This window comes from Piliocolobus tephrosceles, chromosome 19, assembly GCF_002776525.5.
Source record: "Piliocolobus tephrosceles isolate RC106 chromosome 19, ASM277652v3, whole genome shotgun sequence".
In the NCBI taxonomy this organism is placed as follows: Eukaryota; Metazoa; Chordata; class Mammalia; order Primates; family Cercopithecidae; genus Piliocolobus; species Piliocolobus tephrosceles.
This window is the reverse complement of record NC_045452.1, coordinates 832,086-859,560: the sequence shown is the minus strand read 5'-3', so window position 1 is coordinate 859,560 and position 27,475 is coordinate 832,086. Positions and strand designations below refer to the sequence as shown.

The 27,475-nt window shown below is 53.7% G+C and overlaps 1 protein-coding gene across 3 annotated transcripts; it reads left to right on the top strand.

Annotated features, from left to right (window-relative positions):
- Window positions 1-2,981: 2,981 nt before the first annotated feature.
- TOP3B (DNA topoisomerase III beta) lies at window positions 2,982-27,269 on the top strand. 3 transcript variants are annotated; one of them, XM_023197948.3, is made up of 18 exons: window positions 2,982-3,090; window positions 8,006-8,171; window positions 9,346-9,477; window positions 11,122-11,228; window positions 12,195-12,269; window positions 13,697-13,893; window positions 15,307-15,463; window positions 16,366-16,479; window positions 18,745-18,835; window positions 20,037-20,191; window positions 20,324-20,429; window positions 21,453-21,599; window positions 21,746-21,919; window positions 23,896-24,024; window positions 24,608-24,757; window positions 25,056-25,156; window positions 25,595-25,796; window positions 26,699-27,262. In XM_023197948.3, the coding sequence occupies exons 2-18, from the start codon at window positions 8,102-8,104 to the stop codon at window positions 27,178-27,180; spliced, it is 2,589 nt and encodes an 862-aa protein (XP_023053716.2). In that variant the 5' UTR covers window positions 2,982-3,090; window positions 8,006-8,101; the 3' UTR covers window positions 27,181-27,262. The 3 variants fall into 3 exon arrangements, with proteins under 3 accessions (XP_023053716.2, XP_023053717.2, XP_031790442.1); XM_023197949.2 differs by lacking the exon at window positions 2,982-3,090 and adding an exon at window positions 13,073-13,154 and having other exon boundaries at window positions 8,000-8,171; window positions 26,699-27,180; XM_031934582.1 differs by lacking the exon at window positions 2,982-3,090 and having other exon boundaries at window positions 26,699-27,269.
- Window positions 27,270-27,475: the final 206 nt, after the last annotated feature.

Here is a 27,475-nt window from a genome sequence, read left to right as displayed (position 1 = left end):
ATGGCCTCTCCACACTCCTTAGAGGAGGCCTCTGCATGCAAGTCTGCCACTGCCCTTTAGGGGAGTCACAGTTTCTCCCCAGCCATGGGGAAAGAAGAAAGGCCCCTCCCGCTGAGTCGATCCTAGGCCACCACCTCCCTGGTCAGAGTGGAGCTGGGGTTGAGGGGAGTCCCACTAGGGAGACACCTTCAAGTCGAAGGGTTCTTCGAATCTGGGTCATTTGTCAACCTAAGGGTCCATGAGAAAGTCTGACCCAAAGCTCTAGTGGAGGGTTGGGTGCGGGGCTCTCCGGGAAGAAAGCACAAGGCACCTGCGGTTTCTCTGCTCTGACCAAGAATGCTTCCTGACACCCAGGCCTTCAGAGCTGACCACTCAGCGCCTCCTGCTGGCCCAGGCCTCAGGTCCTTCCTCCGGCTCCACAGAATGAACCCTGGAACTGGATTGATGGAATGAGCTGAGGGCCTCTGGGTTTCTCTTTCAGCCAACTGGTAGCACCCAACAGAGCCAATCTTAGCCCTGGATGGTATGTGGAGAACACACTGCAGGGCGGCAAGTTGGAGACCTGGAAGAAGAGGAGGAGCTCAGATCAGGGTGGTGGCAGGGAGGCAGGGAGACTTAAGGGGATCTCCGATTTACAGACAGTCTTCGATTTAGGACAGTTTCCACCTACAGGATTTTTCAACTGCAAAACCAGTACGTGTTCTGCACCCTTCTTGACTCATGATGGGGCTACATCTGGGTAAGCCCATGGTAAGTTGAAAATACCAGAAGTCAAAAACATACTTTCAATTCACAATATTTTCAACTTAAGATGGGTTTACGTGGATGCAGTTCCATCTGAAGTTGAGGAGCATCTGTATTGTAAAGACAGCGATGGCAGGATTTGCAGGTGGTCCAGGATGCTCCCAGGTTCTGCGCCTGAGCAACCAGGAAGATGGAGTTGCCATTTTGGAGACGGAGAATCTACCAAGGTGTGGGTTTGGCATCAAGAGTTCTGCTCTGAAAGTTAAGTCTCGGCCAGGTGCGGTGGCTCATGCCTCACTTTGGGAGGCCAAGGCGGGCAGATCACAAGGTCAGGAGATCGAGACCATCTTGGCAAACATGGTAAAACCCCGTTTCTACTAAAAATACAAAAAATTAGCCGGGCGTGGTGGCGGGCGCCTGTAGTCCCAGTTACTCGGGAGGCTGAGGCAGGAGAATGGTGTGAACCCGGGAGGCAGAAGTTGTAGTGAGCCGAGATCGTGCCACTGCACTGCAGCCTGGGCGACAGAGCCAGACTTTGTCTCAAAAAAATAAAAATAAAAAAGACAGTTAAGTCTCACCGTGACTCATAATTTATGACATTTCCAAACCTTAATTTTGCCTATAGAATTTTTCTTTTTCCAGAGCCTTTATCTGGGCTACTTATTATTTATCAAAATAAATAAATACATAACTTAATTTTAGAATTCATCTTCCAGATATATTTTACACAGATCATTCCAATAAAGGCAGGTTGGGGCCCGGGACGATGGCTCACCCCTGTAATCCCAGCACTTTGGGAGGCCGAGGCAGGAGGATCACTTGAGGCCAGGAGTTTGAGACCAATCTGGGCAACATAGTGAGACCCTCCCCCTAGACCCCATCTCTACCAAAAAAAAAAAAAAATTAATTGACCGGGCTTGGTGGCCGGCACCTGTGATCCCAGCTACCGGGGAGGCTGAGGTGGGAGCATTGCCTTACCCCAGGAGGTTGAGGCTGCAGTGAGCTGTGATCTCACTACTGTGCTCCAGCCTGGGTGACAGAGTGAGACCCTGTCTTAAAAAAAAAAAAAAAGGCAGGTTGGGAAAATCTACAGGGAGCAAGGGAAATGTGTGTGTGTTATTTAAAATAAGATCATGAAAATTATTTTAAACCTTCCATAATCCTAATGCTCTAACAAATAAATTACTTGGCTGAGCATGAAGGGTCACACCTGTAATCCCAGCATTTTGGGAGGCCGAGGCAGGCGGACCGCCTAAGGTCAGGAGTTCAAGACTAGCCTGGCTAACATGGTGAAACCCCGTCTCTACTAAAAATATAAAAACCTTTGGGAGGCCAAGGTGGGCAGATCACGAGGTCAGGAGATCGAGACCATCCTGGCTAACACGGTGAAGCCCCGTCTATACTAAAAAAAATACAAAAAATTAGCCGGGCGTGGTGGTACACGCCTGTAGTCCCAGCTACTCAGGAGGCTTAGGCAGGATCATCGCTTGAACCCATGAGGCAGAGGTTGCAGTGAGCCAAGATTGCACCACTGCACTCCAGCCTGGGCAACAGAGCGAGACTCCACCTCAAAAAAAAAAAAAAATACATGTATATATGTGTATATATATATACATATATACACACATACACACACACACACATACATACATATGCACATATACATACACACACACACACAGAGATATATACACACACATATAAATTAGCAGGGCGTGGTGGTGTGCGCCTGTAATCCCAGCTACTTAGGAGGCTGAGGCAGGCGAATTGCTTGAACCTGGGAGGTGGAGGTTGCAGTAAGCCGAGATCACACCACTGCACTCCAGCTTGGGCAACAAGAGTAAAACTCTGTCTCAAAATAAATAAATAAATAAATAAATAACTTAATTTTAGAATTCGTCTTCCAGATATGTTTTACACAGATCATTCATTCATTCCACAGATTTTTTTACAGCATCGAAAGAAGCTTGCTATACACACATCGGTACATTTTTATTATTTTAATTATTAACAGCAAAGATGTTTTCAAGCCAGTTTTCATAATCATTGTAATGATGATTGTCGTGATTGTCTCTCTGTCGTGGGGAAGAATCTGGGTGCAGGGCTTGGGGATCCCTGCGGTCCGCGGCGTGGAAGTGCCGCTTCCTGGGGTGCTCCCGGAATCCGCGAGCCACGGAACCTAAGAACGCCGACCCGTCGAAGCCGGAGGGTAGACGCTGGCACACCGGACGCGGGGACTCCAGAAGCGGCTGGACCCGGAAGTAGGGGTTGCCGGTGGCCGCCCCGGGAGCAAGGACGGGAGCTGGATGCGAGGTGTAGCTGCGGATCCAGCTAGGTGAATGCGAGGTGAGCGGCGGGCTGTGGGCCCCTCGCCGGGCGGCTCAAAAAGGCGGGAAGCGCAGGCCTTTTTCTGGCTTGTTTCCTCAACGTGGGCCGGCGGAGGACCTGCGAGCTCGGGACCCGGGCCGGGCTCTGCATTCTTGTTGCCTCTTCCCTGGCGGGGGTGATCCTCTCCCGCGGGGCTTTCTGTAGGGGTTCAGGGAGGTGGAGATGGGCCCGCCCTGTGCCTGCAGGGAGCAGGCGCTGTGGTTAATACTTTTTTTTTCCGAACCCTCCCACATCAATTTGAGGTGAGGTCTGCTGTCCCAGTGTCACAGGTAGGGAAGCTGAGGCTGAGGGAGCTGTGCAGCCGCCGGGGCCCAGATCGGTGCAGTACACGCCCAGGCAGCTTCCACTCGCCGCCCCCTAGGCCCTGGATGGGTTTTGAAGGCACCCAGGTTCTCTGACCTGTTATCTGAAAATGAAGTAGGGTACTTTTGTGAACAAATTAGCTGGAATCCAGGGGCAGTAATTTCTCGCAGAAGTGAAAGGTAAGATGTTCCTCGTCTTGCCTTTTTATCTTCTCACCTTTGGAAACAGGACCTGAGAGGCCAGCCTAACTTGGTCTTGATGGCTAGCCAGTCCTGGGATTCCTTTGCCAAGGTCATCTGACACTAGTGTGAATTGTTCTGAACCTCCATTTACTCACGGTTTTAAAAAATTACAACACCTGCCTTATGGGGTTGTTGGCAAGACTGAATAGTGTTTGTAACTGTGGTGTGCCTAGTACAAAGGAGGAGCTTAAGAAATGGTTGTTTCCCTCTTTTCCTGATTCTAGAAGTATTTGGTAAAGTTACTGAGGTAGTAAATCCTAGGAATTTTAATGCTATTCAGACCACTGCTAGGCCTACTCCCAAGCTAAATCTGCTTGTTTCTTTTTTTGTGTTTGTTTTGTTTCAAACCAAGTCTCACTCTGTCGCCCAGGCTGGAGTGCAGTGGTGCGATCTCGGCTCACTGCAACCTCCGCCCCCTCGGTTCAAGTGATTCTCCTGCCTCAGCCACCTGAGTAGCTGGGATTATAGGCACGCGCCACCACGCCCAGCTAATTTTTGTATTTTTAGTAGAGACCGGGCTTCACCATGTTGGCCGGGCTGGTCTTGAACTGCTGACCTCAGGTGATCCACCTGCCTCAGCCTCCCAAAGTATTTGCTCACCATCTGTTTACCATGAGAATGAAGAAAGCAAAACCCCTGTTCTCGTGCTGCTTACTTACATTCTAGAAGCTGTAAGACGAGCCAAATAAGTAGATGAAGGCTGTACCAGGTGTAGTGGTGAGCGCTTCAGGGAAGCAAAGCTGGGCTGCTGTTCCATCAGAATGCTCACAGAGGCAGGGCAGGATCAGGCTTGGGGCACGGGATCTAGAACAACCAAGTCCAGCCACTGGAAATCTGGTCTCTCTGACCCCACAGTCCCTGCCTAGGATGCTGGCAGGAGTGCCTGGTCCCTGGTGTGTCCTCATTATGTCATACATAATTGCTGGCTACTCTGTGGCATAGACATGAGAAAATCTGAGGAAACATTTTAAGACAAAACTTCCTACTTTGGAAGAGATGGGAAACTCACACCCTCACAGAACAATCCGCCTCTGCTGCGAGTTTTCCCTTTTGGCCTCTGGCTTCCCAGGGTGAGGGAAGGGGAGTACCTAGGTCTCTTTTAAACCTCACTTCTGGGCCTCTGATTTTGGTAGAATCAAAACTTCCCCAGAACAGAGAGCAGAGGCCAGCCACAACCACCTTGGTTGTTCATTCATTCACTCAGCAGGCATTTAATGCATGCTGGGTGCCAGAAATATGGCAATGAACCTGACAATTGTGGGAGAGACAGATGGCTGACGCCAGATGCAGTCTTCAGGAGGGGGAGGGGCAGGGGTCAGAGCAAGTAGACTAATGGGGAAAAGTGGCCTAGGCCGAAGCCTGCTGGCACATGGGGAGGAAAGGTGGGTGCGCAGCAGAGCCGTGGGAGATGCAGCTGGAGCTGTCATGGGCTGGAGAGCGCATCTGCAGACAGTGCCATCATTCCACAAGGCCTCGGCTCTTTCACTCTGGGATGGTTGTGTATTTAGGGGAAACATCCACTTACTTATTTTGAGGAAAAAAGCAAATTGTCATTTTATTTGGGGCAGCTTTCTGGTCAAGCTTACTGATTTCACTGTGGTCCTGTGATCTCTTAAGTGGGGAACAAGGTTGACAGCCCAAGGCCAACCTCAGACTTCTTCCCCTGCACAGCATGACGAGCAGCAGAAGCCCCTTTAGTGAAGGAGGTTCCTTTGGCATCCTTTCTGAACAATGCCCTTTCCAACTCTCCTTTATTTTTCTGGTTTTATTTTATTTTAAAGTCCCCTGTCTTAGTTCTTGTCCCTCAGTCACTTGTGTCCAGGTGCTAAATGTAAAAGGTACAAAAGAGAATGTGGTGAGGCCTCCCCAGCCCTGACCTCCAGGCCCTAACACCCACTCCAGGTGACTGCTTGGACTGTTTGTTTTATGTTCTATCCAGACATATTGCCTCTTCATAATCAAATGCACACGTGTGCACACGTACGTGTGATCACAGATGGCAGTGCTCTTTACACATCGTTACGTGCCCAGCTTTCTTAGCATGATTTATCTCAGTGATCTGATCCACGTTAGTATTTACCAAGCAGATGCTTTCCTTTCTAATGCTGCCAGATGCCAAGGACCTCACCTTCCCTGCTCCTGCCTGGACTCTTCTCCCAGGTGTCACCCAGCCCTGCCCTGTCCCTCCCCTGCTCCCATACTACAGCACGCATTCTGGGAGGGCAGGACCTGGTGTTGCTTTGTGCTGTGTTCCCTGCATCCTGGAGTAGGCCAAGCATGTAGTAGGTGCTCAATAAATAACTGGACTATTACGTTCATTCCGAGGAGTAGAATTGCTGGGATGTGCACTTGTACTTTGAGAGGGATCGCTGAATTGCTGCACATAGAGGTTGTTCCCATTTAGCTTCCCCACACCCTCGTCTGCTGTGTGTGCAACGACTTTGAGTCTCTCCCTATATGATAAGCACAAGCTCATTATAGTTCTGAGTTTCTTCCGTGAGTGTTGTTGGACATGATGCGATACCACAAAGGTATTTACGTGGTTGTTTTTCTTTTCTTTTCTTTTACTTTTTTCTTTTTTTTTTTTTTTTTTTTTTTTTTTTTTTTTGAGTGTAGATCTTTTTGAGATGGAGTCTCACTCTACTGCACAGGCTGGAGTGCAATGGCATGATCTCGGCTCACTGCAACCCCCGCTTCCTGAGTTCAAGCAATTCTCATGCCTCAGCCTCTCAAGTAGCTGGGATTACAGGCACCCACTACCACACCTGGCTAATTTTTGTATTTTTATTAGAGGCAGGGTTTTGCCATGTTGGCCAGGCTGGTTTGAAATTCCTAACCTCAAGTGATCCGCCCACCTCGGCCTCCCAAAGTGCTGGGATTACAGGCGTGAGCCACTGTGCCCATCTAGGTGGTTGTTTTTCTTCATGCTGAGATTATTTTATTTTGCTTTTATTTTTTTTGAGACAGGGTCTTGCTGTCACCTAGGCTGCAGTGAAGTGGCTGTTCTATTTGCAGGTGTAGTCATGGCACACAATAGCCTTGAACTCCTGGCCTCAAGCAAGCGATCCTCTTGCCTCAGCCTCCTGAGTGGCTGACACTATAGGCATGTGCTACCACACCCGGCTCATGAGATTTATTTTAAAAGCACATGTTTTTCCTAGGATTTTTCTGGTTTCATTGTTTCTACTCAAACCTTTGCTAGATCTGGAATCGGTTTTAGTGGGAGTTAGGAAACAGGAGTCTAACTTTATTTTTTTTCCCAGCAGGTTTCCCAGTTGTCTCAATACAAGTCTTTTTTTCTTTTTTTATTACAATGCTATGTTTATAAACATCAGTGCTACATTTATAATGATTGAAAAAACAAAAAGGGTTCATGTGGTTTTCTTTGACTTGGCTAGCAGGTATTGAATGTCATGTGTCAGGCACAGAAAGCTGTTGCAAAGACCAACAGTGATTCAGAACAAAGCCCATCATGTCCTATTTTGGGGGTGAGGTAGTCGCTGATGATGGCATAATTTGAGTGGGTTGGAATGGTCACCTAGCCCAAGAGCTGTGGACACAGGAGGGCTGACTTATCCTGCCAGTGGTGTTGGGAGACTTGAGCTGGGCCTGTGGGCCATCCAGCTCCACCCTCCAGGCCTGGTGGAGCTTTCTCTCAGGCAGGGGAGCGCAGGCATAGAGGCTTCAAGTGAGTGTTTGCTTAGATGATGATATTTGATTTAATTTGGCCAGAGCATGGCCTGCAAAGCAAAAGGTGGAGTGGAATAGGTGGGAGATAGATGTGACAGAGCCCTGATGTCTGCTTGGTGCTGGACCGACTAGCCAGAGGGTCTCAGGCCCATCATGGATCAGAAGGACCTGGGGAGCCCAGCCTGGACATCTGCATTTTGTAAAGTGTCCCGGGGCATCCAAGTGCTTAGCTGAGGGGGTGGTGCTGCTCTCGGCCATGATGGTTCCTCTCTCCAGGTGAGTCCACCTGTAGGTGGAAGAGCCAGTCCAGAGAGGAGGGCCAGGCATCCACCTGGCCTGACCCATCACTGGAGATCCCCAGGTCCCAGCATCTTCCTAGCATGGATCTAGGAATCCAATTGACCTAAGGAGCCAGATTCCCAGGATCATCTTAGCCACTTCAGTTGACCTGGTAGTTCTGTTTTTGTTTTTGTTTTTATTTTTTTATCTCAGATGTCTTCAAGTGTCCCTAATTCCCTAATTTTTCTTCTTCTTGCCTCAGGTTGGTCTTGTTTTTTCTTTGTTAAAGTGAGTTTCCTTGTAGTGGTATAGGTTCTTTTGACAGCATTGCTATCCTGAGTGTCTTTTCTTCTCTTTAGGGGTCAGCATTGATAATAGTGCTGTGCTGCAGAAGAGTGGAGTCTAAACTTTTTCACTGCCAGTACCCCGAAACTGGAGCGTAAAGGGCAGACAAGATGAAGACTGTGCTCATGGTTGCCGAAAAGCCGTCCTTGGCACAGTCAATTGCCAAAATCCTCTCTAGAGGTAGGAGAAACCAGCCCTGCGCAAGCTTTCTTGCTTTGGTCTGTAAGCACAGCCGTTTATGTGTTACAGGACATTTCTTTTTCCTAATGTGATTCCACCCTGGCTGGGGTAGATTTGGTTCGGGTCAGCAGGTGGTAATGAAGCATCTCAGCATGTCACAGTGGGGTGCATTTGCTTCCATTCCTGGCAGTGTGCCAAAGCTGGGGTTCCCAAAAGGCACAAGGCACAGCTTACAATGAAGTGGAAGGACAGTCATTGTCCATATGCCAGGCCTGGCAGGGCTGTTAGGTACAGGTAGCGGAAACCAGCCCTGCAAGGAAGGAGACACAGCCAGGACCACACCCCAGTTGAGGTCTGATGAGGCTATGCCCCAGGCATTGTCACCCCTGGATACTCCCACTGCCCTGTGGACCTCACGTCACTCCAGAGTAGCCAATGGACTGAGCTGTGGCCACAGACACTACTGAGACACCAGGGAGCTGGAGAGGGAATGTCTGCCACTCACCCCCAACTCTGGCCACTGGGGTGGTTGGGAGGGGCTGTTTCCCCCCATCTTTGAATTCCCTCCAAATAGGAAGAGTTTTGGATGCTGGGTACCCAGAAATGACAGGCACCTACCTGACCTCCCCTTGGTCCAGCAGTTGAGGGGGGAAGAGACCCTCGTTCAGCTGAGAAGGCATGGTCCGCAGAGGACAGGAGGCCCAAAAGTGGTGCCCAGTGCCCGGTGCCCAGAACCTGAGAAAGTACGGCTGAGTGTGGTCAGTGGAGACGGTGAGAATTCAATAATTAGAAGGTCCCTGGTAACCTAGAGTAGATCTAGAGTCCCATTTTAGTAAACGAATAACGTTTCAATGAAGTGAGGCAAAAATGGAATTGAAGAGTGAAAACATAAATACAAAGAAAGAGCCCACCCCTGCCTTCTTGCCCCTGGCTCCTGGCAGCCTGGGGTTCTGCATCGAGAGTGCTCTGTGCTAGGTTGTTGGCAGATGCTGTTTTCCCTGAGTGCCGTCCCATCTCTTAGTGCCCAATTACCCTCAGCAGTCTGCGGAATGCTGTCACTCACCATTCTGAGGAAGGACTCTGGCCCTCTGGGAGGTGGCATCCAGGCCGGGGTCTCCACAATGTCTTCAGCTCAGCTGAAGCAGCCAGTCACTTTGTGCTTCCTCATCCCCAGGGAGCCTGTCCTCACATAAAGGGCTGAACGGGGCCTGTTCAGTTCACGAGTACACTGGGACCTTTGCTGGCCAGCCAGTGCGCTTCAAGATGACGTCTGTCTGTGGTCACGTGATGACCCTGGATTTCCTGGGTAAGTCCCTCTACCCTCCATCCTACAGAAGGGAGTTCTGCATGGCACTGGCCAGGGTCCAGTTGAAGCCAGGAGATTCCTCTAGGCAGGGAAGTTTGTCCCAACTCCATGAGTCATAAGGCCAGCAGATCATGGAGTGGTGATGAGAGGGTCCCTGGGTGCGGTACCCAGAACCCAGGCTCTGGAGCTCAGCCCTGGGTCCCCATCATAGCAGCACCCCCTAGTTACTGCATTCCCTGTGCACCGTCCTATGTAGACAAAGTGGCGGCACCTATCTTAGGAAGGGCTTGACCTGTGCAGGCATTTGAGAGAAGACTGCTGCTGTTGCCGAGTTGACCATCGTCTGTTGGTCATTTGGTGGCTGTCGTTGTCATTCCTATATTGTTACTGTTAGCAATTACCTTGGAAGTGCTGGTATTAGTGACCTGCTGGGTGTAGGTATGGGGCCGTGTGGTTGGCAAGAGTCTGATCCAGGCTCTTCGAGCCCCTGCTCTGCCGGCTCACTGGCTGGAGACGAGGGTACTGACAGCCTCTGTGAGTTTACACTTCTCATAGTGAAATGGGTCTCACAGCAGTGCCATCTGCTTCCCAAGACTGTAAGGATTCAGTGTGACAGTGAGGGCAGAGCACTCAGCACAGGGCCCGGCACACGGCAAAGCCTCAGCCCTTGTTCTTGCTGCTCATTGATGACAGTGATGACAATGATGGTGACTGAGTTGTGTGGCTGAGCATTTGGACCCCAAGTTTTATCTCCACCTGGCAGGTGGGGAGCTGGGATTTGAATTTGGCTCTGTCTGACCCCATTCTCCCAGGATGTAAGAAATGGGGCCTAGGAGGATCGCTTGAGCCCAGGAGTTCAAGACCAGTCTAGACAACATAGTGAGACCCCCGTCTCTACAAAAAAAAAAAAAGTCTTTTTAAATCAGCCGACGTGGTGGTGTGCACCTGTAGTCTTGGGAGGTGGGAAGATGGATTGAGGGTGGGAGGTCGAGACTGCAGTTAGCCATGATCGTATCACTGTACTTCATCCTGGATGACAGAGCGAGACCCCTGTCTCAGAAAAACAAGAAATGGGCCTAAAAGAAAGCCAGACAGCTGAGCATGCAAGAACTGGGCCTCTGTAGATGAGTAGGTGAATGTGCTGGGCATGAGGCTCAAAAAGATGGGTCCTTTAACAGGAATGACTGCGCACATGTGTGCCCCCACAGAGTGCTGGGTGGAAGGATGGAGTTCCAGAAACTCAGGTTGGAAGTGTCAGTGAAGACACCAGTGGTGGGGTCCAGTGCTCAGGCAAAGAGAGCCAGCCCAGGAATGATGCTCCCAGCCACAGGGAAAGTCCCGGAAGTGAGGCCAGAGCGGCGGCCCCCAGAGAGCTTGCTTGGCTCCTGTGGTTGGCCGGAGTGTGGTGTCAGCTCAGCAGCCGAGCAGAAAGGAGGCTGGATGGGAGGGGGTTACCAAAGGCCTGAACCCACATCCTGGCTCTGCCTCTGATCATCATGATGACCGTGGGCAAATTGTTCTCCAAACTTTCCCCTCCTCATTTGTGGAAAGAAACCAACATCATCCTGGAGTTATGATGGTCTCAGAGGTTGAGCCCTTGTGAACTGTGAGGTGTGGCTCAATGTCACTGTGACTGGTTTGTAGGAAAATACAACAAATGGGACAAAGTGGACCCCGCAGAACTGTTCAGCCAAGCTCCCACGGAGAAGAAAGAAGCTAACCCCAAGCTGAACATGGTGAAGTTCCTGCAGGTGCGTGGGGCTGGCCTGGGCATGAGCCCACCCGGGCTCCCCACCCTCCACAGCTGTCCTTGCCCACCCTTGCTTGAGTCCTAATCCCCCTTGGACAGGGGGCCTTTGCTAGCTCTTTCTGTGAGTGCCCCCTGCTGGCCCACGAGGCACCTGCAGGCACCCCCAGCACACAAGGCTGTTGCCATTGCCAACCCTCAGTCCTGGAGAGCAGGCCTTCTGCTTTTAAAATAGCTTGTTTGGGCCGGGTGCGGTGGCTTACGCCTGTAATCCCAGCACTTTGGGAGGCCAAGGTGGGCGGATCATGAGGTCAGGAGATCAAGACCATCCTGGCTGACACGGTGAAACCCTGTCTCCACTAAAAATACAAAAAATTAGCCAGGTGTGGTGGCGGGCGCCTGTAGTCCCAGCTACTCGGGAGGCTGAGGCAGGAGAATGGTGTGACCCCGGGGGGCGGAGCTTGCAGTGAACTAAGATCGCGCCACTGCACTCCAGCCTGAGCGACAGAGCGAGACTGCGTCTCAAAAAAAAAAAAAATAGCTTGTTTGGCTGGGGGTTTTTTCCCCTTAATTTTAAAACAAATGCATACAGATTATGGAAAATTAGAAAGTACAGATAAGTAGAAAGACAAAAAAATTACTCATAATCATATTACCCAAGACAACTGCTGTTTTCATTTAGGGTTATTTCATCGGAACTCTTTATCTGGGCAGTTTTGGGGTTTAAGATCATGTTGCACTTACACTTTTTTTTTTTTTTTTTTGGTCCAAAAAACATCAATTATAAACTCAATTCTTTTCTGTTGGTTGAGCCAGCCTTAGCACAGCCAGCTCCTTACCCAGCCCAGGTACCAGTCCTCCTAGCTGAGGTTCAGGGCCTGGGACCAAGCCCTGTCCTGGATAGGAGCACGGGGCAGGTGGCACGGGCTGGATTTGCAGCAGGTGCATGTGAACGTGTGCTGTGTGGCAGGTGGAGGGCAGAGGCTGCGACTACATCGTGCTATGGCTGGACTGTGACAAGGAAGGGGAGAACATCTGCTTTGAGGTGAGTATGAGGCTCAGTTTGGTCCTCATTTTTGGCCTTTCTGACGCCAGCGCCAAACTGACACCAGCAGTCACACCATTCCTGGGGCCAAAGGAGGGAGTAAACTGTACTGGTTTAAAAACACCTCTCACCTCCCTTTATTCTGAAATATCATAGATGTTTTTAACTGCATAGGCTGTATTAAAGGTGATCAGTTGTGCCTCTGCTTGCTGGGGCCGCACAGTATGAGTGAACATAGGAGGGGCGAAATTGGGTGGATGCAGGTTTCAGAATGGGACTGTCATGGGGCAGCTTGGTGTTCAGCATCCTGTGCCCAGCGTGAATTCTCAGGGACCTTGGGTTGATGCTGGCTGATTCCCGACCTCAGCACTGAGCTCCTTTTGCAGGCCTCGCTCTGCTCATCTCCTGCCCTACCCAGGATGCCTCCTGCCTCCAGCCAACCCCAGGAGCCCTGCAGAGAAGCAGGTGGCAGCTCCCTGTGCACACCCTATGCCCCATGCTTGCCCTGGCCATGGTGCCCTCACAGTGGCCATGTCTGCTGGTCTCATTTGGTGCCCTTCAGGCTGTTGTTCCCTATGGGTCGCCCCTGTGCTCCTGTACCCCCAGCTCTCGCCTGTGGCTCAAGAGCTGGTCAGTGAGACAGAGCTCAGGCACCTGGCATTGCAGTACAGCACCCTCAGCAAATGCGATCACACTCTGTCTCTTCCCAGATTCCCTCTTCCCCTGCAGGGCGGCTCCTCCCTGGGGGCCTTTGCATCTGGGAGTGGAGAATGGGGGCAGCTCATGGGGCTTTCTCCCTTCAGAAATGAAGCCACTTATTCCCAGTAAGGAAGCTGCGTGGCCAGGCTCCGGCGGCGACCCTAGTCCCACTGCACGGCCTTCCTAGTGAGTCTCGGCTCCAGGACCCCTGCTGTGCTTTAGCCCGAGCTGCCCCCACCACAAGCTGGGACCACCTGTGGCCTCCCTGCTCTTGCCCATTTCCTTTCGCCTTCATTCTTTTCTCCTTCCCTGTCTTTTCTTCAGCCTCTTAAAATTTCCACCCACCCCTCCAAGCCCTCCCTCCTAGAAAGCAGGGAATCGGGTCATGTGGGATAGGTCTGGGGACTAAGAGGTCCCTTGTGTACTTGGCAGTAGCATTTCCTGATTTGGTGGGGATGAAAGCAGAGGATTAGAAGAGAGAGGGCGGGAGTAAGAAGGGAGTGTTCGAATATGTTTCTAGATGGGAGTAAAGGAAGTCGTGTGGTGGGGTGGTGTGGAGTGCCCAGGGCTTCTGGAAAGCCAGGGGGATAGAGGAGGATCTGGCAGGGGCAGGAGAGGGGGCTGAGCACACGTGTTCTTTCCTGGAAGGAGCCAGGCTTCACAGTGGGGTGGGGAGCTGTGGCAGGGATCTGGGAGGTTTGTCACAGCTGGCCACTCCCCACCTCCAGGTTCTTGATGCTGTTCTGCCTGTCATGAACAAGGCCCATGGTGGTGAGAAGACCGTGTTCCGGGCCAGGTTTAGCTCTATCACGGACACAGACATCTGTAATGCCATGGCCTGCCTGGGCGAGCCTGACCACAACGAGGCGCTCTCAGTGGATGCTCGCCAGGAACTGGACCTGCGAATCGGCTGTGCATTCACCAGGTGCTGGCCACACCCGCGGAGTCCTGAGCACACCCTCACTCTCCCTCAGCCAGAGACCTGCCTCTGCTGGTCCCCCTCCCAGAGCCAGTATGGCCTCCCAGAGCCAGTATGAACAACAGGGGATTTCACCAACCCTGAAGAAGGCCGGGCACAGTGGCTCACACCTGTACTCCCTGCGCTTAGAGGCCAGGATGGGAGGATTGCTTGAAGTTGGCAGTTTGAGACCAGCCTGGGCAGCATAACAAGACCCCATCTCTACAAAAAAAAATTATTTTTTTGAGACAGAGTCTTGCTCTGTTGCCTAGGCTGGAATGCAGTGGCACAATCTCAGCTCACTGCAACCTCTGCCTCCCAGGCTCGAGAGATCCTCCTACCTGAGCCTTCCACTACAGGCGCTACAGGTGTGCACCACTATGCCTGGCTAATTTTTGTGTATTTTGTAGAGACAGGGTTTCACTGTATTGCCCAGGCTGGTCTCAAACCCCTAAGCTCAAGCAATCCGCCCACCTTGGCCTCCCAAAGTGCTGGAATTACAGATGGGAGCCACTGTGCCCAGGCTAAACAAAAATTTATTTTTTTGTTTGGTTTTTGAGACAGAGTCTCACTCTGTCACCCAGGCTGGAGTGCAGTGGCACAATCTCGGCTCACTCACAACCTCTGCCTCCTGGATTCAAGTGATTCTCATGCCTCAGCCTCCCGACTAGCTGGGATTACAGGCGTGCGCCACCACTCCTGGCTAATTTTTATACTTTTAGTAGAGATGGGGTTTCACCATGTTGGCCAGGCTGGTCTCAAACTCCTAACCTCAGGTGATCCGCCTGCCTCAGCCTCCCAAAGTGCTGGGATTACAGGTATGAGCCACTGTGCCTGTCCAAACATTTTGTTTTCATTAGCTGGGTGTGGTGGCATGAGCCTGTAGTCCCAGTTACTTGGGAGGCTGAGGTGGGAGGATCACTTGAGCCCAGGAGTTCAAGGCTGCAATGATCTGTGAATCCCCATTAATGCATTCCTGCTGGGCAACACAGCAAGACCCTGTCTCTACAAAAACCAAAAAGACCTAAAGAAAACTGTTTATTTAGATGGCAGAGATCACCTATGCCCTGCTCGATAAAGTGTCCGTGCTTTTGGGTCCTGAGGAGAGTGTGCGGTAGATAGAATAGAATAGAAGGCTCCCTGGCCCAAGACAGTAGAAACCTCTGCCTACTCTCTCACTGGCTCTGTCACCCATGTACACACATGAATCCTCCCTAAGGCTATGCCCACTCTGCTCCCACTGGCTTCTAAGCGGGGACACCACCTGGTGCCACCTCCCTCATGCACCACCCCTGGCCTTGGGCTGGACTCACATGGGTGGCCATAATAGTGTCTTGAGTGAATCAGTGACCAAAATATCTTTCTCTCCACTCCCTCCAGGTTTCAGACTAAATATTTCCAGGGGAAATACGGTGATTTAGACAGCTCTCTCATCTCCTTTGGGCCGTGTCAGACTCCAACCCTGGGATTCTGCGTGGAGAGACATGATAAAATCCAGTCCTTCAAACCAGAGACCTACTGGGTGCTGCAGGCCAAGGTTCCTTGCCTTTCTCTGTGCATGCTGGGGCTTTCTGGGTTTGGGGCACGGATTCTGAGAGCCTTCCATCATCATCAGCCGGCAGGCCCCGGGCTAAGGGCAGAACTGTGGACAGCTATACCTGGAAATGGTCTGTGGTGCCCAGGGCTGAGGGACCCCAGCCTTCATGGGAACAGTGGGAAGAGACTGGGCCTCTATGTGCTGAATCTGGATAAGTGGGAACGAGTTCAGCTCTGGCAGTGCAGGGTGAGGTCACCCCACATGAATCAGTGGCTGCAGTGGTCAGGTCCAAGCACTGGACTGAGGCCATTGACTTTCAAACTTTTTAAAATTCCTGGAACCCTTTCTTCAAATAAAAACTTCCATGGAAGCTCACTGTAAGACTTAATACAGCTAGGCACAGCCACTGATGTCTGTAATCCCAACAGCCTGGGAGGCTGAGGCAAAAGGATTGCTTGAGGCCAGGAGTCCAAGGCTACAGTGAGCTATGATTGTGCCACCGCACTCCAGCCTAGCAACACAGTGAGACCCTGTCTTGGAGCTACTCTGGCTGACATGGGGCTTGGGACCACGGTGGTGGCCATACCTACCACCGGCCAGGCACTGGGGATAGGCAGGGGTGGTGTGAGAAGTAGGGGCTCATGTGCTGCTTAAGGACACATCAGCCTCAGCTTCGGGCCGCCTTCCTGAGACTGACTGCCTGGTTTCAGGGCACGGGGTGGAGAGGGCCAGATGTCAGCTTGCGTATCTGCCCGCCTGAACAGGTGCAGCCGTGAGCCATTAGAGCCAGGGCTCTTTTGCTCCCAGACAAGGAACAGCTTCATCTGTCTTGGTTCTTCCTGGTGTTGGGCTCACCTGGAGACTTTTTCTTGTGCATTCACGCTTTATGCTTTTTCCTGCAGGTTAACACTGACAAAGACAGATCTCTCCTTTTGGACTGGGACCGAGTAAGAGTGTTCGACCGGGAGATTGCACAGATGTTTTTAAATATGACAAAGCTGGAGAAGGAAGCCCAGGTGCGCCTGCTCCACCCACACCTATCACAGTTGCCTTGGGTGAGGGTGGCCCTTGGATGCCTCCCGCTGGAGGAACAGCCTGTGATCCTAGGCCATGTCTTCCTCCCCCTTTCTAAAACACAGACATCTTTTTGGAAAGCCGAAAGGTTACTCTCCCATATACTCCTAAGATATTTCTGCCCAATGCAATAGCCACAGTGTACTGCATGCCCGCTCCATACCAAGCGGGCCTGTCCACGCCTGTGACCTTGTCAGACCCCTTCCACTCTCCCCTTTCCACGTGACCCACTAGGCATTACCTCTGTGTGGCAGGACTCCATCTCACACAGAGATTCAAGCTAACAACTGTTGAGGGACCTACGTGCAAATTGATGAACTTGTCCAAGGTCACAGCTAGCAGGAGATAGGCTTGGGATTCCAATTTCAATCAGCTTGTGTGCTTTTATGGGATTATGTTTCTTACTCAGGGTTCCCATGAATTGAAAGGACATGCTGCTTGGCTGTTAGAAAAAGGGCGAGGTGACTGGGCTGCACGGTTGGGGCCACATCTGTGGCTATTGAAGTAAACATGCTACAGGCGTGACAGCTACCAGATCCATCGAAACACAGCCTGGCCTCCTTAGCCACCTTCTGCTTGTCCTTCTCCAGTGTTCCTTGAGTGCCCTGTTGCCCACCATGCCATCATCTCAGGCATCTGAGACTTCTAAAGCTGCTCCAGGCTGTCAGCATTGATCACATTCCTGCAGAGACACTGTTACCACCTCCAGGCCTCACGCCGGGGAGCCCAGCTTCACTGCTGCACATACCAACTGGCCTCTGTGTTACCACCCACATCTGTCGGTCTGGAATGCAGAAGACATTGCCATGACCAGCCTACTTGGGATTGACACGGGCAAGGGCCTGGGGTTGAGTTGTTTGGATTGTTTTTGCCACAGGCAAAACAAAGAGTTGTCTCTTCCAACAAGTGTTCAGCAGAGGTAGAGAGTGGTAGGACCCCAACCAAGCACAGCTCATGGATACACTCCACTAACCTGTATGGTGTTTACACAAATTCCCGAATAGTTTCCAGCACTTAAAAATTATGAGATTTCATACTAAAATTCTGCCTTCCAGCTTCTCTTGAAAAAGCAGAAGAGGTAGCAATACTAGCAGGTGCAGGCAGCAGCCTTCCCTACAGCCTTTCCTACAGCAAGGAGCAGCACTTCCCCTGGGACGGGCCCCACTTGCCATCCCTGTAGCTTGGCTGATGCCGGCTTCTGTAGGATTTCCATCTGCAGCCCTTCTGACTCCTCAATCTTCCAGGTTTTCTCTTTCACTAGAAAATTCTCCAGAAAAGAATATTCAATCACTTGTGGCCAGGAGTTTGAGACCAGACTGGACAACACAGGGAGACCCTGTCTCTAAAAAAAATAATTTAAAAAGTAGCCGGACATGGTGGCACATGCCTGTAATCTAGCACTTTGAGAAGCTGAGGCGAGAGGATTACTTGAGGCCAGGAGTTTATTTAAGACTAGCCTAGGCAACATAGCAAGACCCTGTCTGTACAAGAAATCGAGAAAAGAAAATTGGTCAGACATGATGGTATGTACCTGTGGTTTCAGCTACTCAGGAGGCTGAGGCAGGAGGATCGCTTGACCTAGGAGTTCAAGGCTACAGTAAGCTCTGATGGTGCCACTGCACTCCAGCCTGGGTGACAGAGCAGGACCTATCTCTTAAAAAAAAAAAAAAAAAAAAAAAAAAAAAAAAAGGTTGGTTGGTTTGTTTTGTTTGTTCTGAGATGGAGTTTTGCTCTGTCACCCAGGCTGGAGTACAATAGTGTAGTCTCAGCTCACTGCAACCTTCACCTCCTGGGTTCAAGCAATTCTCCTGCCTCAGCCTCATGAGTAGCTTGGATTACAGGCACGTTCCACCATGCCCAGCTAATTTTTGTATTTTTAGTAGAGACGGGGTTTCACCATCTTGGTCAGGCTGGTCTCAAACTCCTGACCTCAGGTGATCCACCTGCCTCAGCCTCCCAAAGTGCTGGGATTACAGGCGTGGGCACCCAGCCAAAAATTTTTTTTTTTTTTTTAATAATTTTCATTTTTTTTCCCTTCCTGGTCCTGAATAAATACTCAATCTAAGTCTTTAAGACTGTTGGGAAGAATGAGTTGGAGAAACAGGGAGACCAAATGAATGAAATCAGACCCTTCGTCCACACATCTTGATTCCCTCTATGGTGGTGTCTTCATCCTCCTCCAAATCATTGACTGTCCTGTCTTCCAGGTGGAGGCCACAAGCAGGAAAGAAAAGGCCAAGCAGAGGCCCCTGGCCCTGAACACTGTGGAGATGCTGCGTGTGGCCAGCTCTTCTCTGGGTATGTAGGGACATTTCTCTCAAGTCGCCAGAAGGCATCTTGAGGCAGGTTCATGGAGGCAGATTCAGCCTGGAGCAGCGAGTGCCCAGGGATGCAGCGTGGTGCCCGAGGCTTCGAGGGGATCTGAGCCTCATGAGGATTTCACTTCTCCTTAGGTTGTAAAGGTGGTAAAGTTGGTCACCACCTGAGGGGACATCCCAAGTCTCTGAGCAGCTATCCCTGGTGAGGGGAGAGGCTTCAGCCAGATGTTGCCTTCAAGGAACTGGTGTGAACATTGCCCCTCAGCCTCGTCTCCTCAGCCTTTTCTCCTTAGTAGCAAGGAGGGTGTCTGGAAAGCTGGTGGTCTCTGGCAGCTGTCAGCCCCTAGGCATTGGTGCCTCCCCCCGCAGGGAACTCTTGGCAGTGTCCTCTCAGAGTGGTGGCTCCAGCGTCCTCAGAGGGCAGCAATGCTGGGAGTGGTTGCTAGCTAAGCGCCAGCCTCTGCTGGTCAGTAGTAGGACGAGCCCCTCTCAGTGACCCCAAAGTGCTGTGAGGACAAAAACACCCAAGGGCTCAAAATGGGGCTGCGTGGAGCTCTGTCATCAGCCAGCTCTGAGGCGTGGTTATGGCTCCATGGCCAGTGCATGGGAAGTGGTGCTCTGAAGGCCATGTCTCATCCCCATGGCCATAAGCCCCGTGAGGATGCACTATGGGGTAGAGTGAGCGGCGTTTCCCATTAGGCCCATCCTGGGTGTAGGATTCAGCCTCAGACAAGGCTGTGTGGCACAGGTGTGCACCCGGCCAGCAGTTCTGCACTCCAGCCATACCTGCTCAGAGCCACCCTCGCCCTCCAGGAGGGGCCGGCCACAATGGGGGAGCCCAAACGGCAAAAACGGGCAGCCCAGGGGAGTTTATCAAAGCAAAAGTGTAGTCACCAGTACACACTCCTCATAGGAGAGGTGGCCTCACAAGTCCACAGGCCTGGGGCTGTGAGTGATGTCTCACATGCTGGGGGCCAGCCTCACTGCCGGAGCCTTCTCCCCAGGTGGTGCTCGCACTGCTGGACACTGCCTGTTCCCTGTGGCACTGCCCTGGCTGACGGGCTCTGGAGGCCTGTGGGATGTCACAGCCACTATGTTCATAAGCCACAGTGCATAGGCCAGGGCAGGCACCTGGCCGTCCCCACGTACCTGGCCCTCTGAGAGCCTCCTGTCTCTTGCAGGCATGGGGCCGCAGCACGCTATGCAGACAGCCGAGCGGCTCTACACGCAAGGCTACATCAGCTACCCACGGACAGAGACCACCCACTACCCTGAGAACTTTGACCTGAAGGGCTCTCTGCGGCAGCAGGCCAACCACCCCTACTGGGCCGACACGGTGAGTGGAGCCAGGCCGGCCCCAGCGTGTGTCTGTGTCACTGAGGCCTTGGGACCAGGTCTGGTACTTCAGCTAAACCTAGGCAGGCAGCCGAGCCCTGCTGCAGACTCTATTCTGTCTTCTCTCCCTCAGGTGAAGCGGTTGTTAGCAGAAGGTATCAACCGCCCGAGGAAAGGCCACGACGCTGGCGACCATCCCCCCATCACCCCCATGAAGTCTGCCACAGAGGCCGAATTAGGTACCGCTATCACCCCATACACGGCGTGCTTTCAGGGAGGGAAAGGCAACCTGCGACAGTGAAGGTTGCAGGCCCTTTTGGCAATGTGGGGGCTCCTTCAGCCTCTGCCTGCCCTGGCTGTGGGGATGGGGGGCCACCTGGAAGATGAACTCCGTTACTGTGGGGTCAGGACAGGAGTGAAGAGGTGGCAGCAGCTGCTGTTGCAGGGAGGCGAGGGGCAGACACCACGGGGGACATGAATGAAACCAAGGCAGAGAGTGGTGGCATGGGGGAGGGGGTGGTGCACCTCCTACCTCCCAGCTGGCCTAAGGTGGTACCAGTGGTCCGAGTGCCAGGAGAAGGCAAATGAGGAAAGAAAAGCAGTGCAAGTAGAGATGGGGCCACTTGTGGACAGTCTGAGTTTGAAGCGATGGTGTCATGTCACGAGACAGTGGAAGGGCAGGCCAACGCCTGAAGAGCAGTTCCGCCAGAAGCAGGGGCAGGGTGGTGGGAGCTGCAGCCAGAAAGGAACCACTGAGGTACGGAGGCTTGTGTTCCCTTCCTCTGCATTTTCTTTCTTTTTTTTTTTTTTTCTTTTTTTGAGGTAGAGTCTTGCTCTGTCACCCAGGCTGGAGTGCAGTGGCCCGATCTCGGCTCACTGCAACTTCTGCCTCCCAGGTTCAAGCAGTACACCCTACCTCAGCCCCCTGAGTAGCTGGAATTACAGGCGCCCACCACCACATCCAGCTAATTTCTTTGTATTTTTAGTAGAGACGGGGTTTCACCATGTTAGCCAGGCTGATCTCAAACTCCTGACCTCAAGTGATCCATCCACCTTAGCCTCACAGAGTGCTGGGATTACAGGCATGAGCCACCGCGCCTGGCCTTCCTGCACGTTTTCTTTCCTCCTTCCCCGGGATTTGCAGTGTGTCTCACACAGCGGCTCTGTAAGCAGGACCTTGCTGCTTGAGCAAGAGTACTGGGGGCTCCTCACAGCCAGAGCCCCCAGCTGGCTCCCAACTGACTAGCCCTGGCCTATTGCAGGGGGTGACGCGTGGCGGCTCTATGAGTACATCACCAGACACTTCATCGCCACGGTCAGCCATGACTGCAAGTACCTGCAGAGCACCATCTCCTTCAGGATCGGGCCCGAGCTCTTCACCTGCTCCGGGAAGACCGTCCTCTCCCCAGGTCACACCGTGGGCCCAGCTTTCCTCCCCGCCTTCACGGACAGACAAAACAAACATTCTACATCGTGTCTGGGGATGGGAGGCCCAGGGTCTGAGGCCCAAGCCACCCAGGCTAGGGACCCTGAGTGGCGGCGCATGTCTCTCCAGGCTTCACGGAGATCATGCCCTGGCAGAGCGTGCCCTTGGAGGAGAGCCTGCCCACTTGCCAGTGGGGCGACACCTTCCCTGTGGGTGAGGTGAAGATGCTGGAGAAGCAGACGAGCCCACCCGACTACCTGACAGAGGCTGAGCTCATCACGCTCATGGAGAAGCATGGCATTGGTGGGTGTGCCTGGCCAGGCCCCAGAGCCGGCTCCGTCTCCAGTACTCAGGCTTTGAGTCTTCTTACAAAGCTGCCCCGCCACCCCTGTGTGCCCAGCCCAGCACCCGTCCACAGGCTGGTGTCTGGAAACTGGTGACCCAGTGTGTGGCCAGCCAGGCAGGTCCACAGCTGACATCCCCTCCTGAGGCCTGCATTCAGGACCTGGCCTTCCCTGTGAAGGCCCAGATGTGCCCTCGTGCACTGTGGGATGTGCACACGCCAACTAACGCCCACAAGGCTGAAGACTGGCCCAGATGCCAAGCGACTCATAGAAATCATATGGGCAGTCTCCTGAGTCCACATAGCCAACCTGGTCTGTCCTGAAATCAGGTGACAGGGAAATGAGATCTAACAGGAGCTGCTTCCCTGGGAGAGAACAGAAATGCCTGTCCCAGGGACAGGGCTCCCCAAAGGGTGACCAGGAAGTTTCCATGCAAAAGTGGGCAGCCCAGGGGAGTTTATCAAAGCAAAAGTGTAGTCACCAGTACATACTCCTCATAGGAGAGGTGGCCTCACAAGTCCACAGGCCTGGGGCTGTGAGTGATGTCTCACATGCTGGGGGCCAGCCTCACTGCCGGAGCCTTCTCCCCAGGAGGTGCTCGTGCTGCTGGGCACTGCCTATTCCCTGTGGCACTGCCCTGGCTGACGGGCTCTGGAGGCCTGTGGGATGTCACAGCCACTGTGTCCAGGCTCTGCTCCAGCAGCGGTCATATAGGTGGACTCTCAGAGAGTGTCTCCCAGGCTGGGGTCCTGGTGACCATGGCGACCTTGGCAGGAGAGCAGAGCTCTGGTCTTGCTCCTCTCAGGGATCCAGGACACCTGCCAGGGTCCTGAAATAGCCCTCAGCCCACTGTGGAGTGTGGGCTCTGCTCCCCTGCGTCCTCTGCCCTCTCATTGATGGGACACTGGCTCCTGGCAGCCCTGTGCTAGCCAGTGAGCCAGACCCAATCAGCAATACAATTTTGTGACAGTGAAGAGGGCTCTGGTGTTACCTTCGCAACAGGAGAGTAGTCAGGGTGGCCCTGTGACTGAGCCCCCAGGAGTGTGTAAAAAGGGCCTGACCAGAGCCACTGCAGAGGAGCCCACACCACGCGTCATGGCGCCTGGCAGACTTGGGGTGGTAGCGGCACACACCACCCACAGCCTGCCACACTGGGTGCAGAGCTGGCTTCGTGCCAAGAGCCACGGGCCCTCAGCAGGCTCCCTAGCCCCTGAAGGCCAGTTTCTTCCCATGTGAGATTCTCTCCGAGCTACTTTGGGAAGGTGCGTGTCACCTGCCCATGCTGGTGAGCTTGTGGGGAGCCCGAGCCTCCTTTCTGCCCCTCTGACTGGCACCTGCCATAGTCAGAATGCCTCAGCCTCTGCTGCGCCCCTCTGCCAAGAAAGTTCCTCTGGGTGAGAGAGTGGAATCCTGGGGACTGGGAGCCTGCCCTGGGGATCGTGACGGGCATTGCAGAGAGGGAGGAGGTGGGAAACAGGAAGTGGGCAGAACTGTCCAGGTTTAGCGGAGGGCAGCTCTGCAGTGAACTTGTAAGCACCTCCATGTTCTGGTGGAATGGGGCTCTGGCTCCGGGAGCAGGTGGGTGCCACAGGATCCAGGCAGGAGAAGCCATAGAAGTCACATTTACCAGGCGCAGAATAAGCGCTGTGACCTCGAAGAGTTCCTTAACCTCTGAGCCTGTCGTCTCTGCCGCAAAGCAGGAGTAGGCACCCCGTGCAGGGAGGGCTGCCTTTGTGTTCTCAAGGCAGAACATGAAATGCATGCAGTTGGTGCCCGGCACAGTGCAGGGATTGCTTAGGGCACAGCCCTCCCTCCTGTGGCCAGAAGCAGTGAGAGGGCCTGAGCACCAGGAGCCCCGTGACAGGTGCTACAGCACATGGTTCAATGGGGCATGTCCAAGGCAGGCCAGGAACCCTGGGGCCTTGTACATTGCAGGCACAGATGCCAGCATCCCTGTGCATATCAACAACATCTGCCAGCGCAACTACGTCACCGTGGAGAGTGGGCGCCGGCTGAAGCCCACCAACCTCGGCATCGTCCTGGTGCACGGCTACTACAAGATTGGTGAGTTCCTCAGTCCTGCCTCCAGGGCCCACGGAAGCTCCCTGACTTCTCCCTGGACGTTGGCTCTGCTGCCTGCTCCAGATAGGCCCCTGCCCTGCAGTGATCCCCCAGCCCCACACACACTCCCTCAACACCCGCTGAAGGGGCGCTGTCCCGGGACCCCCAGGACCTGCCCAGAGCGGGAGCTCAGTGTGTTTGAAGGCTGAACAGATGTGTGAGGGAACCAAAAGGGGAGGCAAAGGTGCCTCAGCCCTGTTCCCTGGAGGTTCCCCAGGGGCCAAGGGGAGAGGGAAGAGCACAGAACTGGCCCGAGGGCGGCGTGGAGCTCATTTGTGATGTGGTTCTAGCCACAGGACGTCCCTGTCCACTCTGCCTGAGATTTCCAGGTGGGAAATCAGGAAAGGTCTGGGGTCATAAGGGCCAGCCTGGTACCATCTGAGGCTGTGGACTGGTGGGCAGGGCAGAGGCCAGGAGGACGGGCCAGAGCGGGAGGGGTGAACAGGGCAGTAGCCCTGCCTGGGAGGGGTGGCATGGCCCTGGGTGCGAGTGCTCAGGGCAGCATCTGCCCCCTGCCCGCTTGCAGATGCAGAGCTGGTGCTCCCCACCATCCGCAGTGCAGTGGAGAAGCAGCTGAACCTGATCGCCCAGGGCAAGGCCGACTACCGCCAGGTCCTGGGCCACACCCTGGACGTGTTCAAGAGGAAGTTCCACTACTTTGTCGACTCCATTGCTGGTAGAGTCTGCCTCCAGCCTGCCCCTCACCAGAGGGGTGTCTCTGTCAGCGCTACCAATACCTGGGGACCTAGGTCCCCACATGGGACTAGCTCCCAGATCTGGGCTCCATAGGCGAGGGCAGTGACACTTCCTGGCTGGGTTGAAAGAGCAGGTGCAGTAACACCACACACAGTCAGGAGCATGTGCCCCTGACACACAGGGCAGTAGAAACCACTACCTATAGGGACCTTTTCATACTCGGAGCCTTCTGCTGGAGGCTGGGAGGGAGATGACTCCTGCACTCTGCTTGCCCGCAGGCATGGATGAGTTAATGGAGGTGTCTTTCTCGCCACTGGCGGCCACAGGCAAGCCCCTCTCACGCTGTGGGAAGTGCCACCGCTTCATGAAGTACATCCAGGTAGGTGCAGGGAACACTAACTCAGGCAAGCTACCTCACCCCTGTAGGCCTCAGCTTTATCGCTGGTCATGCAGGAATCATGTTCTTTGTCCTGGTTGTCACAGAAGAATGATTGAGCATAAAGCAGCCTTGCCAAAAAATATCCAGTGTCCCCATGTCCCCTAGAACACACAGCCATTAGGCCACGCAAATACACGTGGTGCGTTTTTCCCTAACACCATGCCACTTGCCATCATGGGCATTAACGTACGCACAGAGATTTTAGAATTGCCTTTTCTGCACGCATGGAGCAAGGGCTAGAGACTCATGCTCTTTGCCTGGCAGTGTGTCATGGGTTCTGCATGACAGGTTACATATTTTGTATTATGAGAGGAGTGGGGGTGCAGGCCAAGTGGTGGCCCCAGTGACCCTCACGCCCCTTGCCTGGCATTGCCGTAGGCCAAGCCAAGCCGCCTGCACTGCTCCCACTGCGATGAGACCTACACACTCCCCCAGAACGGCACCATCAAGCTCTACAAGGAGCTCCGCTGCCCTCTGGATGACTTTGAGCTGGTCCTGTGGTCATCAGGCTCTCGGGGCAAGAGCTACCCACTGTGCCCCTACTGCTACAACCACCCACCCTTCCGAGACATGAAGAAAGGTGAGTGCGGCCACTCCCTCCTATCCATGGGTAACAGCAGTCTCTGTTCAGTGCCAACCCCTGCCTTGCACCAGGATGGACTCTGAGGGGACCTCTCACCCTGGCCTTTCCTGCACTCATTGGCACTGAGACGAGAGACCCTGGATGTAGCTGGGGCACTGGTCAGGCCTCAGGCAGTGGTGCCACCCCCTCTCTGTGTCAGAATTGAGCAGGCAACCCTAGTCCACCCTCAGGACCTGGGCACAGGTGTGCAGTGCTCCCTCTGGAGCTGAGTGAGCAAAAGGATGGAACAGTCGGGGGACCCACCCGGTGAGCAGGCACCCCCAGTCAGCGTCCACCACTGTCCTCCATCCTCATCCTCGTCCTCATTACTGGAGGAGGGAGTGCATGTGTCCAGGCAGGCAGGACAGAGAGCACCAAGCCAGACCAGGAACCAGCAGGAGTGAGGTGTCTGCCCACATTCACCGTGTGCTCTGCAGAGAGCCTCCTCAGGCTTCAGTCTGCACCCATGCTTCCGGGAAAGTGAGACCCCATCCCCGCTCTCCTGCTGCCTCCAGAGCAGCTGACAGGGTAGTCCCATGTGGCCTAGTGACACGAGGGTCATGTGGCATTACCAGTAACGAGCTGTGGCAGCAAAGCAAAGCGGGGATGGAGTCGACTGAAACCCACTGGGATGGCACCAGCAAGGGGCCTTGAAAGTTGAGGAGGTTTCAAATAAGCAAAAAACAGGGGTACTGGCAGCCAGGAGCCAAAGCATGAGCAAGGCAGTCCCCAAGAACGAGGCCAAGAAGAGTTTCTTCTGCTGGGACAAAGGATCCAGGAGCTTGAGGCATTGGAAGCAGGCCGCAGAGGGCAGGTGGGCACAGTGGGCATGCCTTTACGGGGCTCCCCTCTCCCACCAGGCATGGGCTGCAACGAGTGTACGCACCCCTCCTGCCAGCACTCGCTGAGCATGCTGGGCATTGGCCAGTGCGTGGAATGCGAGAGCGGCGTGCTGGTGCTGGACCCCACCTCGGGCCCCAAGTGGAAGGTGGCCTGCAACAAATGCAGCGTGGTAGCGCACTGCTTCGAGAACGCCCATCGCGTGCGGGTGTCTGCCGACACCTGCAGTGTCTGTGAGGCCGCCTTGCTTGACGTGGACTTCAACAAGGCCAAGTCCCCACTCCCGGGCGACGAGACGCAGCACATGGGCTGTGTCTTCTGTGACCCCATCTTCCAGGAGCTGGTGGAGCTGAAGCATGCGGCCTCCTGCCACCCCATGCACCGTGGTGGGCCAGGGAGAAGGCAGGGTCGAGGGCGGGGCCGGGCCAGGAGGCCCCCTGGGAAGCCCAACCCCAGACGGCCCAAGGACAAGATGTCAGCCCTGGCCGCCTACTTCGTATGATGGCCCTGTCCTCCCTCACCCAGGCTGTAGTGCCATGCAGACACCTCATGGCACTTCAAACTATTAAAATGCATTTTATCTTCTCCAGAGCTGGGGCCCCTTTGCTGGTGCAGCGATGTCAGAGGGTTACTGTGTCTCTGGGCACCTGTGGGGCCCTCTTTCCCTCTCTGAAACCCAATACGTCTCCCTTCAGCCTGCACACATGTGCTCTGAGTGCTCCCTGCTATCCCTACACCCTGGCAGTACGGGTAGGGATGCCCCAACCCTGGAGACCTGGGGAGTAGACCCAGTTTCC